Source organism: Saccostrea echinata, unplaced genomic scaffold, assembly GCF_033153115.1.
Source record: "Saccostrea echinata isolate AGI-Se365-2 ecotype Australia unplaced genomic scaffold, CSIRO_AGI_Sech_v1 ptg000002l, whole genome shotgun sequence".
Taxonomy (NCBI): Eukaryota; Metazoa; Mollusca; class Bivalvia; order Ostreida; family Ostreidae; genus Saccostrea; species Saccostrea echinata.
Window position 1 is genome coordinate 4,849,408 of NW_026889751.1, and position 16,783 is coordinate 4,866,190.

At 34.2% G+C, this 16,783-nt stretch overlaps 1 protein-coding gene and 1 long non-coding RNA gene across 8 annotated transcripts in view; one reads left to right on the plus strand and one right to left on the minus strand.

The window, feature by feature from the left end:
- Positions 1-310: 310 nt before the first annotated feature.
- On the minus strand, positions 311-4,659 carry LOC133178375 (bifunctional polynucleotide phosphatase/kinase-like). Its single transcript, XM_061313107.1, has 8 exons — positions 4,346-4,659; positions 3,668-3,849; positions 3,289-3,378; positions 3,009-3,129; positions 2,679-2,806; positions 2,284-2,415; positions 1,735-1,837; positions 311-1,488 (listed from the first exon to the last, which is right to left on the minus strand). The coding sequence occupies exons 1-8, from the start codon at positions 4,587-4,589 to the stop codon at positions 1,235-1,237; spliced, it is 1,254 nt and encodes a 417-aa protein (XP_061169091.1). The 5' UTR covers positions 4,590-4,659; the 3' UTR covers positions 311-1,234.
- A 10,239-nt stretch (positions 4,660-14,898) lies between these two features.
- Positions 14,899-16,783, plus strand: part of LOC133205791 (uncharacterized) — a 61,447-nt gene continuing 59,562 nt past the window's right edge. For 3 of the 7 annotated variants that reach the window (XR_009723658.1, XR_009723662.1, XR_009723659.1), the window contains exons 1-2: positions 15,243-15,350; positions 15,735-15,808. This is a non-coding gene — a long non-coding RNA (uncharacterized LOC133205791). The other 4 variants (XR_009723660.1, XR_009723661.1, XR_009723663.1 and 1 more) reach the window with 4 other exon arrangements.

Below are 16,783 nucleotides of genomic sequence, written 5' to 3' on the forward strand. Positions count from 1 at the left end.
AACCAGTTCCAGGTTGAATAAAAATCTAAAACCACAGGAGATTTTTTTTTTGTAATGCTTTTACCTAATTTTAATGGTTTTTACACCTTTTCGGGCTTTTTGTGTGCTGATTAATGTAACATAACAATTTCAACATTATTACTCCACTAAATGTAATTCATTATACAATCACAGGAAAAATGCTATTTTAAAATAGGATCTGTTTTCTCAAAGATTTAATTATTTCAAATTTTGGCTCGATCTTCCATCTGTACTAATCTGCACTCATACATTTTAAACATGTCATATCACAAGGCATTGAAATACAAAGTGGAATATAAACAATTTATTCAATGATATCCACTGGATACTGAGGTAAACTCGTGATTAATACATGTATATAAAAACAATACATTAAAAAGGTAAAATTGTGTCCATATATTCGGGTAAAAATGCTTGTCAATGATATGTTTTACACTGATTTATCAGACGAACCCCATTATCTCAAACCTGAAGGGATGAAGAAAAACATATATCCAATGATTTAAGATATCGAGATTAAAATACATTAAGAAAAAGCAGTTCAGACTTAAACATCACTTCAACATATCCAGGGTATTTGAAATATCAAAGTTTGAAATAATGAAGTTCAACTGTATTTGATTAATTAATGTATGATTAGAACAAAACATGTAGAAGCTTGCTGACCAGTTGATGGAGATTGTACTAAATTTTGAGCACGCCAAGAGCAAGGTTCACAATGGGTTTTTTTGGCCCTGTGAATTTCTGAAAAAAATCAGAACTGCTCAGGTGCCCTTTGTGACTGCATATCTCTCGTACATGATGCAACTCTCTCACTAGTTAATGTATTATGACTTCATAAATTGTGTAGTTATTCCCATATCCTGAAAAGGAACACTTCTTTTATAAATGGGGATCTGACCTATAGGGCCACGGTTGAGTTTCACAGAGTGAATAATTCTTGTCCTTGAAAAAAGTGTGCTATACTGAAGTGTACATGTAGTTCCACTTGACTATTACAATGCAATTTACAATTTTTAACAGAAAACTTCCCAAAATTCCCATATCCTGAAAAGGAACACTTTTTATAAATGGGGATGTGACCTATAGGGCCGGGATTGAGCAACACATATTGAATAATTTTTGTCCTTAAAGAAAGTGTGCTATACTGAAGTGTAGTTCCACTTGACTGTGTTTTAGTTACAATGAAATTCACAATTTTTAACAGAAAACTTCAGCGCTCCACACTTGTCCACTGCTTGAACAAAGTTTCGTCACTCTTGGAATCAAACTTGGGAATAAAATCAATCTGCACTATGTCAGAGAATCCCTCTTTCTTTGTTGGAGCACTGAATCCCTTTTTATACACATTGTAGCCCACCTCTGGTATTCTCCGCACCTCTCCATTGGTCTGATTTTGTCGGACATAGTTCATATGCTTGGCAAGTTCCACTGGTGTATTCATCACAAAACATCGACACTGTATACCTACAATTATATAAAGCAAACAAGAATTACCTCCCTTCTGTGACTACCAATAAAATCTTCAGTACATTAACAATCTAATTAAAATTAGACTTGTATTTTCGCTCCTCTACTATACGCTTCAATACAAGATGCATATAGTAGAGGAGTGAAAATACAAGTCTAATTTTAATTAGATTGAGTACATTAATGGCTACAAAGATTAATTTAGCAGACAAATTGAGCTTTAACATTACAACTTTCTGTTACCTTGTTTCTTTGCTAACTGGGTAAAGGGTTGCCTGGCATCTTCTCTTGGGTTCGTGTTATCAACAATCACACTCTTTCCTTTAGAAAGAGCTTCTTTACAAGCCTGCAGGTAAAAATGAGAAAGTATTTAAACTTTAGAACTACAACTGTATATCTGATGATTAAAATCTTGATGAGGCACATATAAAATACTGAATGGTCAACTTGTTAAATCGCTAACAGTGTGGTTCAAAGAGTGAACCATTGTACAGTGAAGGCTATTTTTCCTGCTCAAAATGATATTCAAATTTTCACAAGTTGGCAAAATTTCAGTAAAATGATTATAATAATGATATTGAAATTTAGCTTTTAAAAAATAGCTTCATTTAAATCCTTCCTCTAAAGTATAGTATTTATAAAATTAATACAGTATTTCCATAAAAATTACTTTTATATATGTTTTCAATGTCCCTGATGGTTTTTTTTCTCTTTTTTTTTATACTGAAATCAAACAAGTGAAATTAAAAAGATTAGTCATGGATTATTATAAATTATTACTTATTGTCTGACCTTTAAGCACTTGTCCATGGTTCCTAAGGTATCCCTGTTTATCGCTGTGTAACCATGGGGCTCAAAATACCTCTTCCTAAATGTGCTTTTTCCAGACGCCGGACAACCGACCATCATCACTAGTTCTTGGGTCTGCGAATGATGAATAATTCATTAATTATGTTTTAAAATAGCATTTTTCCATACCTTTACTGTAAGTTCAAGTACCATTCCTTTAATAATTTAATTTGCTGCAAATTTGCTAAACCTTGAAGCAAACACAACAGTACATGCTATAAATAAATTGATACTTAATCTTAGTTATGAAATAAAATACAAGGAATCTTGATGATTTATGTACCAATTTGTGTATATATACAACTTTCACAACATATACCTCAGAACTTACTCTTTACCTTGGCTATAAAGTCCTTGCTCCCTGGTGGAGGTTTGTTGTTCTTTAGATACTGGTTTGGATCTGGACAGCCCCACTCAAATGGTGGAGGTTTCTCACCAAGGAAAAACTCCTCTGGGGTGGCAAAACCTGACAATATCAATTTACAGTGCATTTGAAAAAGGATTTATGAAAACAATATGTTTTTACAGTCAATCACACGTATTTGTATAACATGTTAGAAATGCTCAGACATGTACAGTTTGAAACTTATCAATACATACAGCTAACAACTGTGTTCTAGAGATTCAGACACTGAATTTCATATCAGAGAAAATATTCAATGGCCTACCTATACCAATATTGGCTGCAAACTTGCGGTCACTACAGGAGAAATCTTTGGGTTTCCCTGGGGCCCAGTCCTTTGCTCTGCCAGCAGCATCTCCTACATACTTACACTTACTCAGATCAACCTGTTTATGTAAAGAAACTAAACATTACTATAAATATTAAAGTTATCGTCTTTTATAACATTCACAATTGTCTAATTTTAGCAAGTATTTCATAATTTCTAATGTTTTTAATTTCATGCATAAAGGTCAGTTTGCTGACCATGCAAAATTTTCACTTACTTTCACACCTCCATTTGCATTTTCTACAAAGAAGTCCCACATAGCTGTGCTGGGTTTTCTATAATGGTTGTTTCCAGTACACACAAAACACTACAAAATCAAAAATATCATTAGTACAAGCAAACACCTTACTGCATGCATATTTATCTTTCTTTCTTACAAAATAACACTTTACTAGTGTTTAAATGTGATAAAAAGAATCTCCCATCATTTGTGGTTAGTTATGATTTTTATCCAACTCATTATAATTGTTTTTTATCCCGTCGTCAAGGCTCAGGGATAAAAAGAAAAAAAAACAACTTGTTGGATAAAAGTCATATCCAACCATAAATCATGGGAGATCCTACATATACATCATGTGCCCGTTATTTTTTCTCACCAGTACTGGGATGGCCAGCTCTGCAATCATGTCCTCCACCTTCTTCATGATGTCTTCTGGTTTGGCTTTGAGTTTTTCTATGCCTGCCTGATTGGTGAAGAAAATCACTCTGTAACCTTGGGCATTAAGATCCCTCAGCTTCTGAGGGACACATTCATCCCACCACTCCCAGTCACTAGACCCTAGAAGAGATTTTTTTTTTGAGTATTTTTTTTTTAAAATACACAATATTAAATGCCTATCAGTTGCAATATCTAAATTAGTCCAGCAGTATTTTAAAATTAAATTAAATTAAATTAAATTTAATTTAAATTCAGCAGAACCAAGGATTTCAAAAATGCTCCTGTTTTAGAAAATATTCCTGTTTATCTTTCATGCTTCATTTATTGGATTGCATTTATATCTTCTGCCAGAAATTCTGGATGATTTCTGTAAATCCTATTTATCAGGAATTAATACAAAGTGATCTACATTTTCCTACAGACAGATCAGTTTTTGTATAAGGTGTCCCTGAACAGTGAAGGTGTCTGGCATGCAATAATTATTCAAAAGAAAAGTTTGGTTGGTGTCTGCTATGTCTGGATTATCTTTTTCCTTCATACAAGTTCTATTCTAGTGGCCTATATCCAGGCTTTATGCATGTTCACTTTTAGTATCATGTTACTCAAATGCTATTACCTTGTGCAAACTTTCTTCCACTTGCAGTTTTAATGACAGTGAAGTCGATGTCAAACCCCACCACTTTTTCTGACCCTGGAAGGGTTGGCGACGTTAAAGCCATCAGAGGACACACCCCTTTCATCACCTCTCCGTGTTGGGACCATTTTAGCCCGTCACTGAGATCCGTCTCCCCTCGGGCCCTCTTAGCCTTCGTCTCGGCTGCTTCTGCTGCTTTCCTTTTCGTACCTGTGCGTTTGCTCATGGTGAATTATTAGTCTGTTTGTCAAATATTTTTCTTCCTTCCTTTATACTGTCGATCTTACTATCTTTAGATATTAGGTATATATATTCTCAAGCGTGTACCTGCTCGCATCCAGGTGTAAAATGTGTGGGAGTTATCCTTCTTTTCCTTCCTGAACGACATGAAGACAGACTGAGAATCCACTCAAACAGACTTAAAATCTATACTGTTGCTGTAAATTTATAAAGCCCCACCCTAACCCCAAAGTCCATGATTTGAACATTTTACAATACCTACATGCCAACAGATTAGCTGCCACATGAGTTCCAGTAGTTTCTTAAAAGATTTTTCCTATATATTTTTTAATGTGAAAGTGAGATCCTTTATTGTGGCCCCCACCTTATCCCCAGGGTCCATGATTTGAACGATTTACAATCTACATTATATCTGGAAGCTTTCAATTTTCATATAAGTTTATCTTTTCTTATCCAATGGTTCTTAGGAAGAAGATTTTTAAAGATTCTTCCTAAGTATTTCCATATTAAATTTTGATCCCTTACTGTGACCCCGCGCTACCCTCGGAGACCATGATTTTGGTCGATTTAGAATCTATACTTCCTCAGAAAGCCTTCACTTAAATTTAAGCTCTTCTAGTCCATTGGTTCGCTCCCATAGAACGGGGGGAGGGGGGCACCCACTTTTTTCTGAGTATACCGTGTAGTATTTTCCTTTAGATGCTGGATGAATCCCACCCCACCCACTTTTTGTTGCTGTAAGGTCGAGCCACTGGCAAAATCCAGAATTTCGGTGTCAGTTAATTTTTTTTAGCCCACTTTATACACAGAGTCCATGATTTTAACAATACACAATCTACATTATGCCCGGAAGCTTTCACTCCAGTCTTATCTTTTCTAGCCCAAAGATTCTTGAGAAGACGATTTTAAAGATTTTTCTTAGGTTTCAATATAAAATTTTTGATCCCCTATTGTGTCCCATCTTACTCCCGGGAGTTATAATTTGAACAATTTAGAATCGGAATTTCCTTTGGAAGCTTCCACATAAGTTTCCCCTTTCTGACACAGTGATTTCTTGAGAAGAATTTTTTTTTTAATGTAAAATATTCATTCCTCTCTTGTGGCCCCACCCTAACCCTTCGAAATCATGATTTGAATAATTTAGAATCTACAGTTTTTCAGAAAGTTTCCACACGAGTCTCACGTTCTCTAGCGCATTGATTCTTGAGAAGAAGATTTTTAAAGATTTTCCTATATAATTTCAATGTAAAAATTTCATCCCCTATTGTGGCCCCACCCTTACCCCGGAGGCCATGATTTGATCAATTTTTAATCTACACTTCCTCAAGTAGCTTCCACCTTTCCTGGACAAATGATTCTTGAGGAGAAGATTTTTTAAAAAGATTTTTCTTAAACATTTCAGTGTAAAACTTTCATCCCATGTTGTGCCCCATCTTACCCCCGGGGGTCATGATTTGAACAACTGAGAACTTACACTTTCTTAGAAACTTCTACTTAAGTTTCACTTTTTGTTGCCCAGTGGTTCTTGATGAGAAGATTTTTCAATGACCCCACCATATTTTTTGCCTTTTCTTGATAATCTGCCCTTAGAAGGAGACTTGGCCATTGATTTGTACAATTAATTAAGGTTTCCCTTAACCCACGGATGCTTTGTGCAAACTAAGGTTAAAATTGGCCCAGAATTCTTGAGAAGAAGACGAAAATTTGAAAAGTTTACAGACAGACGGAGCTTTCAGCTCAGGTGAGCTATAAAAGAGGAAATCATGTTGTGCAAAAGAAGACATTTCTATCGTGCGAACGACATAATAAGTCGTGCGAACGAGATGTTACTGTCGTGCGAACAAGATATTATGTCGTGTAAACGAGATAATATCTCGTGCGAACGAAATAACTAGTGCGAACGAGATAAAAGGTCGTGCAAACGTCTTATGTCTTACGAACGAGATAATATTTTCAAACATAAGAAGTAAAAAAAAAATTTGTAGTACTAACTAACGGGAACCGTTCTAGATGCCCCCCCCCCCCAAACAGTTCCTCTACTCCCATGTGCCCCTTTCCCTACAAGCTTCAATGACTGAATTAGGCAATATTTTTGTATGATAAAATCTTCACTTATTTACCGAAGTACATATTTCGGATCACAACGCAGGTGTAGCCGTATATTTCTTTGAACGCAAATGCGTGCTTTGTTACAACGTGAAATGTAATAACAACGCAAAATGTAATAAACTAGGATTGTTACATTGTTATTGTGTTATTACATTTTGCGTCGAGATCAACGCAGAATGTAATAACGCAAAATATAATAACACGATTTTTGGGATTATTACATTTTGCGTTGGGGTTAACGCAAAATGTAATAAGGCACTGTTTGGTTGTTACATTTTGCGTTACTTGATTTTTGCGGTGAGGACAACGCAAAATGTAATAAAACAAAATATAATTATTTTTTTTGTATTGTGTTCAACGCGAAACATTAATCTCGATGCAAAATGTACCAACGCAAAATGTAATAATCCAAAAATCGTGTTATTACATTTTGCTTTATTACATTTTACGTTGATCTCGACGCAAAATGTAATAACGCAAAATGTAATAATCCGAAGAAATTTTGTTTAAGTCGTATGAGAACATCATTCAATATTTGCATGTCCTAAATATACCACCTTTGTAGATGAGTTCAAGACAATTTCTTTCTTTTTTTTCCATTAACCCTGTTTTGATATTTATTTTTTATCATTAGCGTTGGAAGCAAATTGAAAAGAGGGCTAAACCAACAAAAAAAGCCCCAATCTTCAATGCCTATATTATATATGTCTTTGCAAAAAAGGGGAGGGGGCTAAGTCCCCCCCCCCCTACCCCGGTTATGCCTTTAAAAAAGTTTATTTATACTACACCTATTTAAGTCGGATTATGACAGTGTCTCTGAATTTGCCTCAGATTTGATGGGGAAAATATGGTCTTTTCTTTAGATACCTATACACATAAAATTTTTGTATTTATAGTATATTATACTCATGCAGTGAGTTCAAACTTTAAAAACATGATAACATAAATATGTTGTTACTTTTGAATTTATAGGATATGGGGGTTAAAACTAAATTTACGGCATGATAAATGTAAAAACATTGAATTTATCATGCATGATATGTTCTAATTTTCTTTTTCTCAAGTATAAAACTTTTTCAATGAGATTTTAAGGGATTCCACTTCTACAAAACCATTGGTTATGAAAACTGGGGAAAAGGGGAAATGAAAGAAGTGGTTTTTTGTCTTATCGGCTGATCTCAACTACTTTCTCCGAAACACAATAACTTTCGGTGGGACACTCAAGAAAAGCTGAGAAAAGATTAAATACAACTCTTGAGTTATGCATCTCTTTCTCTCTCTCTCTCTCCCTCTCTCTTCTTCATTAATGCAATATGTCACACAGACAAAAACCAACAAAACCAAATTCATCAACCTGTAACTTTGTTCACAAAAACAAAAGAATTTAAAAGACAGTTTAATGCAGCGGAAGAGGATGCGATGTTTTCTCTCGATACCGGGATATCTGATACCCAGGGGTGAGGATCTTTGACACTATTACACCTGTATGCATGGGTGCCATTTCTTTCTCAAAGGTAGCATATCAACTACCTACCGCACAATACCTTCTTTTCTTCCAGCACTAGATGGTCTGACAGAACTTGAAGGTATAGCGGCCATCTACCTTTGTGACGAAAGCTAGTTTGATCTTACTATCTCTTATGTCGTGTCGTGATGTAATTTTTACAGAATGCGGAACACAGATTACCCCGATTTTTGTGCTCCTGGAATGTTGTTCTATCTAATCACGTCATCAATCTAGGGGTGAGGACCATTTACCACAGCACTGAGAGCGATGGCCGGTGTAATAAAGCGCAGCCCCAAAGAACAATTCATGCCGACAACTAAGCATGTAATTTGTTCAATTTAATTCAAATGAGGCTGAGAATCGCATTATATGCACCCCATTTGCCGTAACGTGTCAATTTCAAATTTCTGTTCTTTTTTCCGCTTTGGCAGGTACTCGAATTGTTCGCTTCGGTGTATTTATCTGCGCGATTAAAGTGATAAAATTTTACCAAAATCTGTTCAAATCAGAATATTTCATTTGTTTAAAAAAATAACAAACATGTTTGTTACACTTAGAAAATGAATACAATTATAATATATGAACCAAAGATATAAATAATGAAAATGTCCAGGTCTCTGATATAAACTGAAAACAGATACAGAATAAAGTTTGTTCTCCGTATCTTATTTGAACATGGTAGCTTTTATTTGTAACTTTCCAGCCTTACCCTCTGATTACGATTCCAGCGTTTTCTCAGGTCTCAGACATTACTGCTAAAAGTCGGTCTCGGAATTAAGCGACTTGAATTTCGTGGGCAACGTATGTCGGTTACCATCTTTCAATGTCCGATCGGTTATAAAACTTCGTTGAATGATACTTAAACCAAATCAATTAAATTCCAGTAAAACTGGGTAATTAATTATTTGCCGCAAATATAAAAGGTTCACAAGCTAAGCAAATAAAAGTTCACTCTGCATGACACAGTATGTTTGTAACGTTCAAAAGCGTATTTTCGTTCTTCGAGTTTCGCTCGAGATGAAATATGCTCGATAAATTTGGGAAATTACGATCTATGTATTCTATCTGGAAATAAATCTCAAAAACACCTTTTAACCTTAGATCATAACATTTGTAACCGATTAATATGTCTCGTCTGTTAAAAAAAGCACCCCCCCCCAAAAAAAAAAAAATACGAAACACACTCACACACACACAAAACAAACAAAAAATTCAAAAAGAAGAAGAAGAAACAAACAAATAAATAAATAAATGGCAACTTGAAAATGTGAACAAGCGTGCTTAAATCCTTTATTCGAAAGGCAAAACAACAGAAATAACCAAAAATCCATTTTTCTTTTCCTAATTATATAAAGTAGAAGAATCGTTCTATTGATTCGGTTGTTTGTAATCTTTAATTGAAGACGGAGGATGTTTATGCTTTGGTCCTCGATGACAACAATAATTTAAGGAATCTTCGTTCATGGACTTTTTTGTTCATTCACATTGAACATATATGGTATTAACCTATCAAGTATCCCCATTCTTGTAACTTCCCTTATAATGGTCCGACTTGCGATGAAATATCAAACACGACCTTGACTGTTAGAAAGATTCCAGTGTCAATGACCTCCTACGTAAACAACACAGTCCTTGTACCGACTTCTTGTTGAGGTTAATGGCTTTATTTACTTATCAAAAGTTTTTTGTACTCGTCTCAACGTGAATATGAAGTAAAACATAACTTAAGAAAGAAAAGTATAGGAATTGTTAAATAAAATTATGCCCTTATTACAGTGACCATTACTAAAAAGTAACTTTTACATCCTTTGTCATTATTGATAGACTTGTAAAATTCCTTGTTATATTCTTTATTTGTTTCTCCCTTTCTGGGGGTCTATTTTTGTATCATAAAAAGTTTATTGCCAAAACAATTATCCAGCTATAAATAGATAAATAAATCCATCTTTGTGTAGATAAAATAAATAGCTGCCTAAATAACTACATCCCTGATCTGCTATTATTGAGTCAATCCCTTTACCGACTGGAAAATAAAATATACCCTACTTTGTAGCACAGTATGACATTTCAAAATAATTCTAATGTCTCAATCATAAATAGGAAATTTTACTCTTTTAAATTTAATTAATTGATAAATGTTAATCTATTAATTAATAAGTTAATTTTACAAAGATATGGAAATAGAATGAACTCAAATAATCTGTGATGTAATAAAGACGCAAAAATATAATGAACTGGGACTATTACATTTTGCGTTATTAAAATTTTGCGTTGATCTTGCGTCGATCAGATTGTGATAATACTGAATGTCAATAAATAAGCGCTCTTTATCTCTACATAGAAATTCCATTTTGTTTCTACTTTAATGATAGAAATGTAATTGCTTTCACTAACTAAACATTCCTAAATATCTGAAACCCCCCCCCCCCCCCCCCCCCGTTATTAGCTCACCTAAGCTGAAGGCTCAAGAGAGCTTTTCTGATCAAAGAGTGTCCGGCGTCCGTCTGTCGTGTATCGCCTGTAAACTTTTCACATTTTCGACTTCTTCTAAAGAACCAGTGGGACAATTTCAACCAAACTTACCGCAAAGAATCCTTGGGTGAAGGGGGTTTAATTTTGCACACAAAGTGCCACGCTCTCTTTCAAGGGGAGATAATTAAGAATTAGCGAAAATTTGATGGCATCTTTAAGAATCTTCTTCTCAAGAACCACTGGGCAAGAAAAGATGAAGCTTACGTGAAACCTTCATCACATACTCTAGATTCAAGTATGTTCATATAATAACCCCCGGGAGTAGGGCAGGGCCACAAAAGGGAGTCGAAGTTTACACAGGAATAAATAGGAAATGTCCTTAAAAATCTTCTTCATATTATTATAGAAGTATACCCAGGTAGTGTAGATTCAAGTCTGTTCCAATCATGGCCCCTCGGGGTAGTGCAGGGCCAAAGCAGGGGATCGAAGTTTTACATAAGAAATGTAGGAAATATCTTTAAAAAATCTTCTTCTCAAGAACAGCCACGTCATTATTAGTCAAATTAATATAGAAATATCCTCAGGTAGACGTGTGGATTCAAGTTATTCAAATCATGATCCCCGGGGGTAGGACGGGGCTACAAAAGGGGTCAAAGTTTTACATAGGAATATATAGGAAATATCGCTAAAAATCTTCTTCTCGGTATAGAGTTAAATTTGTTCAAATTTAGAGTGGATAGGGTGAACGATCAGAGTTTTACGTAGGAATACATAGGAAAAATCTTTAAAATTCTTCAGCTCGAGAACAGCAAAACCATGAATATTGATATGGAAGCATCCTGAGGCGATTTGGCCCATGGGACTTTTTGTCACATTTTCCGTTGTAACGTTTTGGGAAAAAAGAAGAAAATATCCAACCTATTTCGTAGGGGGGGGGGGGAATTTTACAAGCAACCGCCAAATATTAGCCTACCAAGCTTTCTTAACTATTATCATCCAATCAATCATGCTTCGGAAGCTGAAAGTAACATATTTTATGGATATAAATCGTATTTTGTGGCAAATCAATTAACAGCAACCAAGAACCGCTTCTTGGCCTAATATAGGTCCCTGCTTTGATCGAATGCCGCCTGTGACTTAAATTTTGTGGATAATGGTGATAACATTCGCCTAACTGTAAGATCATGATAAGGCATAGTTAGAATAATCTAATTGTGTCCCGGGACAGGCCCTCACCATTTAAACCGGGTCCGTATGACGTTTATCATTCATTCTATCCACAGGTACTAAGGGACGGGACCACCTCCCCCCCCCCCCCCCGTGTTCCGTACCCCAAGGGTTCTTTGACTTTTTTAAATAAAATATTTTTTCTATGACACATTTAAAAAGTATTACAACTGAAAAATCCAAAATATAACCTAACACTAGCCTTTTATAAAATTCATACTCTCTTATCAATGCTAAAACATGGCCGTAGGAACCGGGGGCACGGGGGGGGGCTGCCCCCCCCCCCAATAATGTTGCCGATATATTGATTACTATAGTAAACATTGACACTATATGCTTGTGCCCCCTCAATAAAAACGTCTGATGACCTTTTTTTCCTTTCCTTTTTTTTTTTGCTCGTCAGTAAATTTTTGGCAGTGCCCCCTCAACTGTCACTGAAAAATGTATGGCTGTGCCCCCCCACCCCCACCCCCAGTATCGAGTAGGAATTTTATAAAAGGCTAGTTTTAGGTTATATTTTGGATTTTTCAGTTATAATACTTTGTGAATGTGTCATAGAAAAATACTTTATTTAAAAAAGTCAAAGAATCCTTGGGGTACGGAACACGGGGGGGGGGGGGGTTCCTGTCCCCAAGCACCTGTGATTCTATCTATATTGGGCAAACCATTCATCCAACCTTGCTCTTGGCCTATTAATAAGATTTCTGACTCTTGGTTTACAAATTTCACTAAAATTGTGTGAAAATTCAATAACTATAATCATACAGCTTGAAATATACTGAGAGGATTAAGGAGTGATTCTTCTCATATTGATCTCATATTTCTTGTATTTAAAAATAAATGAAATTTTCATAGATTCAAGAAACTCAGACAATATCACTAAATGATGGTATCATTTAGGTTAAATTTGACCGTTTTATTTTAGAGAAACAAGGTCAGGTCAAGATCATTATCTTTTTCCTTGACATTTAGAGTAACAAATTACTGTTGCTAATCAAGTGATGCCTACTTTTATTTTTAAGGACATACGCAACGTACCTTACCTACTGATAATTTTTCAAGATATTCTTAATTTAAGATTATAGTGCCATCAGATGTTCGTCGACAAAAAATCAGCATGTATTACCAGGGGTTTTGAAAAGATATCAATTAATGAAAATTCTTGTATAATTCAAAGAAAAATACACAAAAATTACTAAACACATATTCTAGATGTTTTGTTTATCCAAACTTGTTTTAGAGGAAGTGTACAACAGCATATATAGACATACAAATGTAGCACACAATTCCTTTAAGGTCAAGATCTAGTAAATGAAAGATGCCTACAGATTTCTCAAATTTGAGAAATAAATTCCTTTAAGTATGCTTTATAATTTTAGCTTGGTCAAAGAAGTTGTTTCGGGGCATAATTTGTAGGTAACTAAGACGAAAAGTCATTTTTTAAACTATCATTTTCAATGAAAAATTAAGAAAACCTGTCATGAATACGGGAGTTTTTTCCAAATCAGACAAATGAAATGTATCCAGATTGCCTACAGTCTCTCAGAAAACGGTAATTTGTATGTTCTTGGCCTCTTCTTTAAAATAATATTAAATTGAATATAGGCATCGGGATTACTTTTCACATGATTTCAAATTGGATTCCATGAAAATACGTTATTTTCTACATAATTTTATTAGAGCCGTAAAGGACCGGAAAAAGAAAGTTGAAAATGATTATGACGTCATAATGGATCTAGCACCAAAAGTTAGTCTAAAGTCATTTACTAGATCTTGACCTTAAGTATTGGAACTCTTCAACTCCAGGGAAAAAGACAATAAAGTTCAAACTATGTTGCGTATGTCCTTAAAGATAAAATGTTTTTCTTGTTGCACAAAAAGATGTTACCATACCGGGTCTATCAGATGACTGTACCAAATTAATTGACATTATTTAACTTAAATAGATATTGGCTAATCCGAATTTCCTCTGTTTTTCTTAATTTGTTAGGATATATTAGTATACACCTATTTACTGGCTATGAGGACAATAGCAAGTTTATCGTCCCCCAAGACAGCAACGGCGCAGCCGAGGGAAATAGTTGCTGTCGAGGGGGACGGTGAACTTGCTATTGTCCGAATAGTCAGTAAATAGGTGTTTTATTATACCAAAGTCGACTTTACTTTTGTTACGTCACAAACCGGATACTTCACAATACCACAAACCAGATAGTTTTGAGATGAAAAATGAGGGAAATGGAATGCTGCCGGTGAATAGTTTAATGACTATTTCACCATGGTCAAATAGCACAAAAACTATTCCACAGTAGGGGTTGTTTAGAAAAAATAGCAGGTTTATTTGTCATATTTTTATATAGAAAAAAATCACAGAGGTATAATAATTATATTTATATACTTCTTATATTTAAATATTTCTTATTTTTACAAAAGGTAAAGTAGTCATATAAATATACAAAATGATACAAAAACAAAAAGCTTTGACCGTTTAGTAAGAGAGAAAAAACACTTTTTACTGATTTTTTGCTCAAATCCGTTTTTAGGTTGGAGGCTTTCAAAACCTAACAAGATTGTAGTTTGTTTAGAAAATCATTATTATTTGCTATGTTTTAAAAGTTTAGGACATTATTATTAATTTTAGCTACATTTCAAAATTTCTTTAAGCCTTTGATTGTTTAAAAAAAAAAAAATAACTAGAAATTTTGTTCTGTAAATGATTTTGATATGCAGAAAAGGAGATTTTTCATACGCCGCAGTTGCGCAAAGAATATAGTCCCTGCTGGATTTCAAACTCAGGTTACCATTTCTATCTTAAGTTGACAATTATGATAAGAAAAGAAAAATATGATCTTTTAAATATATTATAGCTAAGTATATAAGACATACAAGCAAATATACTTGGAATATTTAGTGTAGTCAGAAACCAGACAAGAATATATATCCCTCCTTAACTGTAATTTTTCGGAAGTTTTAACGCGCATGGCCCTCCATACCGGAAGTCATTAGAGTTCGATACAGAAATGGGAAGGAGGATTTTGTTATTGTTTTTCTTGCAAGAAAATAAGCAAAATACTCGCACGACAGACATAATCGGGTATAAATTTTGCTATATTTTGTTAAAATACGCCTGCTTATCACATAGTTAAAAATTTTCATTCGTCCTTAATTAAAGAGATTTTGCGTAAATTGCAAGCATCAGCGATTCATAAGAACATGGCGGATGGCACATGGTGTTTTGGTATGGTCATATAACACGAAAAATACTGGCTGTACAGCAGTTTGAACTGTTAATTATAAGTCAGGTTTAAAGATTAGAGAAAGGTTATTATTTTGATATGCAGGTGACACCTCAACATCGTATTGCGAAAAATATTTTTCTTCTTATTGTGAGACGAAAGATGGAAACATGCTTAGACCTGGACATTGTTATAGAATGTATGTGTAGAGTCATTATAAGCTTAAATTTTAATTTAATTGTTGAATAAAGTTCAAGGAAATTACTTTGTAATTAACAGATCAAGCATTTTTGGAGATCAAATATGATGCCCTTTGTGTCACACTGAAATATTCAGAAAATAATTGAAACAGAATAAAAATGCTCTATCCAAAAGAAATGAAAAAAAAATCAAAATAAGCTTTGAAATATAGCAGCAGAAATGTAACACTCCAAAAGGATATCTAAATATTGACAGACAGGAGAGCTGCAATGCCATTTATAGACAAAACTGTATATTGTGCACAAACATTTATTACTCTAAATTCATATCTCCATTTCATGAAAGCTCGATTTAAAAAAAAATATTCTTTGATCTCTTTCAGATACTCTTGTAGTTGACATCTCCACAAAGCAATTTGGACTGAATTGTCTTGCCACCAAAATGGCAGCTACATAGGTGAAATTTTTGATGGTTTCAATTTCAGGCCCAGGAGGGCTATTAACAACAGTTATAGGAAATGTTTTGTTGTGGAAATAGTAATTCAATTCAATTCAATTTATTGATTCACCAAACATGTTGGCATACAACCATGTTACAAACAAAATGAAAAATACAGTGTGTTTTCAGATTACTAAAACATATACTAAAGTACATACATACATGCAAGTGTACAAATCAGTGAAGTCAACTACTTTTACAACTTGAAGTTATACATAATCATTATGCAAATAGTATAAACAGTATAATATGGACAGAGATAAACTAATTAATGCATTAAATAAATATTATTGTGCTCTATTTTTAGAACACAATTCAAAACATTCATGTAAAAATTCGCATAGCCTTCTAGAATAAACTGCATTGTCAGGATTACAAAGTACTTTACAATGATTTTCCTTCAACATGTTATCATTTAAATTATAGATGTTCAAAGGATAATACTTTTTTCGCAAATCTTTATATATAGGACAGTCATATATGAAATGTATTTCATTTTCTACAACATTTTTACAATAGTGACAAAAACGAGATTCTTTTGGGATACAAGGCTTTGAATATTAAAAGAATATGTTTAGGACACACTGTAATTTTTTGAGAAGGCAGTGAGAAGGCAGTTTAAACATGGAGAATAAATCGAGAAAGGGCACACTGTTTTTTGTGCAATGGATATACACCTTTTAGCTCACCTGAGCCAAAATGTCGTTGTCGTAAACTATTTACAATTTTATCTTCTTCTCCAGAACCACTGGGCCAATTTCAACCAAACTTGCCACGGAGTATTCTTGCAGGGTAAAGCATCTTCACTAGCAAAGGGTTTCTGATCCGTTACTCGATCTTCTCACAAACCCTTTCCTTTCAGTCAAATGCTTCAGAAGAACTTGTATTTTGAAACAAGAATGGAATTATCTATGTGTTTATTGAGAAAGTAGG

Excerpts from the sequence above, each read along its gene's own strand:
- LOC133178375 (XM_061313107.1), bottom strand. The coding sequence starts at position 4,589 with ATGAGCAAACGCACAGGTACGAAAAGGAAAGCAGCAGAAGCAGCCGAG. Across the intron at positions 3,379-3,667 it reads AGCTGGCCATCCCAGTACTG|TGTTTTGTGTGTACTGGAAA; the intron begins GTGAGAAAAAAT and ends TTGATTTTGTAG. Across the intron at positions 2,807-3,008 it reads TGCAGCCAATATTGGTATAG|GTTTTGCCACCCCAGAGGAG; the intron begins GTAGGCCATTGA and ends TGATATTGTCAG.